The sequence below is a fragment of the Lactuca virosa genome, chromosome 4, assembly GCF_052849685.1.
Source record: "Lactuca virosa cultivar CGN04683 chromosome 4, Lactuca_virosa_CGN04683_v6, whole genome shotgun sequence".
Classification (NCBI taxonomy): domain Eukaryota; kingdom Viridiplantae; phylum Streptophyta; class Magnoliopsida; order Asterales; family Asteraceae; genus Lactuca; species Lactuca virosa.
In genome coordinates this window covers 188,344,822-188,348,716 of record NC_136429.1, presented here as the reverse complement: position 1 = coordinate 188,348,716, position 3,895 = coordinate 188,344,822, and the positions used below count along the sequence as shown (strand labels likewise).

Sequence of the window (3,895 nt, the reverse complement as noted above, 5' to 3'; positions counted from 1 at the left end):
CTAGGGTTTTATCGAACAACAGATACACCGTCGACAAGATGAAGACGGCTTCTATATATTCAATAAAAGCGGAAACCCTAATTGATTCTTCAAACAGAAGAGATGTGTATATATTACACAGTCTCCCGCTCTGTTACCAATTGATGAGAATATTGAGTTATAGATCGATAGATTCCAAACAGAAAAACAAGAATGAAGTAATCAAAGAACACAAGAATGGATCAAATAGTGTCGAATGATTAATAACTCACACCTCAGAAGAGCTCGATGAAGAACTTCGACTGTAGAGGTGTGCTAGGGTTACAATGCAAAGTAATTAATGAGATCCACAGACTTAAAGCAATACATGCATGCAATATATAAATGCTAACCCTAATGATTATCCACGGTTGGACAGGCCCAAACCGGGTAAACTAAATGGACTAACGAACCGAGCCCATGACGCAACACTTAGACCCAATATATATATATATATATATATATATATATATATATATATATATATATATATATATATATATATATATATATATATATGGAACAAATGGGCTTGTTATTGGACTAGGCTTATTTGGACTAAGATTTTGGGTTTCTAAAATATTCAAAAAAATTTCTACTGGGATTGAAAAATATATTATTATCTAAATAGTTATTTTTTTTAAAAAAGTTATTAATAATATATATTTTTAAATAAAATTTAGGTTATTAATTAATATTTTTATTTTTTTTTTAATTTTTGCTGGAAAAAATGGAGAATATTTCAGAATTTTCAACGAACCAAGTATATCTCTAATCTTATTTACTTATCTGTAATTAATTGATGTGTTTTATTAATTTTTTTAACATGAGTTTTTTTTTTCAATTGTTAGGTCTTTAGATCTCGTGCGGATTTAATGACGTGGGTGCAAAATGTGGCACGTTCACGAGGTTACGTTATCGTCACTAAACGATCAAACGCAATAACTAAGGACTTCATTTCTAAAATAGTACTTGGTTGTGATCGTGGTGGTATAGCCAGGAATAAAAATGCGCAAACAAAAAAAATTAATTGTCCATTCGAATTGATAGGAAAGTATTTGAAGGCACACGATGGTTGGAAGTTAAGGGTCGTACGTGACGAACAAAATCACGAACCATCAATGTACATGGAGGGTCATCCTTTTGCAATGCGTTTTCCGGATAAAGAAGCTCTTTTGGTGCGAGATTTGACAGAGTTGGATGTGAAACCGCGAAATATTTTGCCAACACTAAAAGTGCAAAATCAAAATAATGTGTCTGCGTTGAGAACTATATATAATTTTGTCCAGAAGTTGGGGAGATCTCGGCGAAAAGGTAGAACCCCGATGCAGAATGTTATGCACATTTTGCAAACTAAAGGGTACAACTTACTGTATCGTGTAAACACGGTTACTAACGAGTTAGAAGAGCTATTTTTTATTCATCCAATATCGTTAAAGATGTGGCAAGTATTTCCATATGTGGTGTTGATGGATGCTACATATAAAACAAACAAGTATAACCTTCCTTTCTAGAAATTGTTGGTGTCACTTCTACAAACAAGACGTTTTCCATAGCCTTTGCATTCATGCATAATGAAAAACGAGCAACTATATATGGGCATTGACTTGTTTGAAATTGACGATTAATGATTCTTTGTGCCCTCGTGTTATCGTCACTCATAGAGCTTTGGCATTGATGAAAGCATGCGGAGATGTTTCTCCACAAAGTAATCATTTACTTTGTAGGTGGAATATATTCAACGATATAACAAAGCATTGCAGACAACGAATCAAACCACAAAAGACATGGAATTCTTTTCATCTAAAGTGGAAGAAATTAGTCGAATCTCCAACACTAAATGCATACATGCAAAATTATGCAGACCTTCAAACATTATTGTTCGAACATGCAGGTATTATTCATATATTATTTGAAGTCTTAATTTTTTTAATAACTATTATTAATTCATTGAAAGTAATTTTTTTTCTTTGTCTTTTAGATGTTTTAGATTATCTTTATACTGTTTGGTTGGGGAAGTATGCTGAAAGATTTGTATCGTTGCGGACTAACAAACATGTCAATTTTAGAAATTCAACAACAAATAGAGTCGAGAGCCAACACGGCAAGCTCAAAAAACACCTGGAATCTGTGAAATGTGATTTGGACAAATTCATACGTGTTATTGAAAAAGTTTTACAATCACAAGCAATCGCTATCAAAGAAACTTTCACACGTTGCATAATCACCTATATGCCAAGGTTTAAGGATCGGATATTTGAAGTACTGCGAAAACATGTTTCAGTGCATGTTATGGATAAAATCTTGGAAGAACTTCATCGGTCAAAAAGAGTTGTACCAACTCCTTAGAATTGTGGATGTTAATTGCGGACATGTTTTGGATTACCATGTGCTCACGAACTTGTGAACTATGTTGGTACAGGTATGTTTAAACTATTGGATAAAATTGAAATTTTTATACTTATAACCACTTTATGATATTTTGTCTCTTTGACTATAGGTTCACCTATTCCATTAGATTCGATTGATGATTTTTGGAGAAAGCTTGATTTGAAGCCTTTTATATCTATGGAATATGGTGATCTTAATGTTGATCATCGTATGCAAAGGTTTAAAGAAATATACAACAATTAACCATATCATATCAAGTACAATTATTTAAGGAGGATGGAGGAGATAACAGATCCATCAACAAATTTGATCAATGAACCTTCGGTTAAAAACATAATCGTGGACGCCCAAAAGTAAAGCGTGTCTAGCATCAAAGTCAAGCTCCTTACAGATACAGTTGTTCAGACTTAAATCAGGAGCCACCACGGTATAGTTCATCATTCATGGACTTGAACGATGATCCGGCCAAGCATAGTTCATTCTCCATGGGTTCGTACAAGGAACCAATAGGAAAATGGTCATACAACATAGACTTAAATGAGGAACCAATAGGTCAATGTTCATACAACATAGACTTAAACGAGGGACCAATAGGGCAATGTTCATACCAGACAGACTTGAACGAGGATCTGATAGGCCAATGTTCATACAAGATTGAATTGAACGAGGAACCACCATTGGGACATAATTCATTGTTGGAGGAAATTTCATCTATATTTCATCCATACATCACACATATACAACATGTATTGGGTGATGGAAATTGTGGTTTTTATCAGTATTCGTTTGTCTTGGGTATGCTGAAGATCAGTGGCTTTACATTTGTCAACAATTGTTAGACGAGTTATTGACTTCATATGACGACTATGCAAGAGTTTTTGTTGGATGCGATGAAGTAGTTACTTCATTGTCTTTCTTTATGAAGACTAAGTCAGCACCAACAAAACATTGGATGCTTATGCCTGGGACAGGCATCTTGATAGCAAACATGTTTGGTGTGATCGTTCAATTTTTGACCACTGAAGGCCCCGTAACTTTTTTTTCCTCTTTGGATAGGTCTTAGAGAGTTTCAAAATCATCGAGTCTTTACATTTGCACTTGTGTACACCAATCATTATGTGATGATACAATTGGAAGGAAAGTATTCAATGCCTCCCATTGCGGCATTGTGGATCCGCCACAAAGCCTCGTCAGCAACCGAATGACAAACTATGCATAAGTCGCGGCTAAAACTTTATAAGCATCTGAAACCTACTGAAAGATCTTTTATGACTATAAATGATTAGTTGTTGCTTATTTTTTTTTCAAATTTTTGCTATGTAATATTTGAAATTTAAAAGAAAAAAAAGATTGATGAGGATTTTTTTAGAATATATTTTTCTTATAGTAATATTTATATTATTGTCTTATTAAAAAACTTATATCGTTGTTGTCTTATTTATCTTATAGAAAAATAAGTTTGAAAATTATCAATAATGATAATAAT

The 3,895-nt window shown here is 33.3% G+C and overlaps 1 protein-coding gene across 1 annotated transcript; it reads left to right on the top strand.

Moving 5' to 3' along the window:
* Window positions 1-748: 748 nt before the first annotated feature.
* LOC145105438 (uncharacterized) lies at window positions 749-2,652 on the top strand. Its single transcript, XM_079042542.1, has 5 exons — window positions 749-781; window positions 870-1,513; window positions 1,746-1,912; window positions 2,000-2,233; window positions 2,519-2,652. The coding sequence occupies exons 1-5, from the start codon at window positions 749-751 to the stop codon at window positions 2,650-2,652; spliced, it is 1,212 nt and encodes a 403-aa protein (XP_078898668.1).
* The last annotated feature ends 1,243 nt before the right edge of the window (window positions 2,653-3,895 follow it).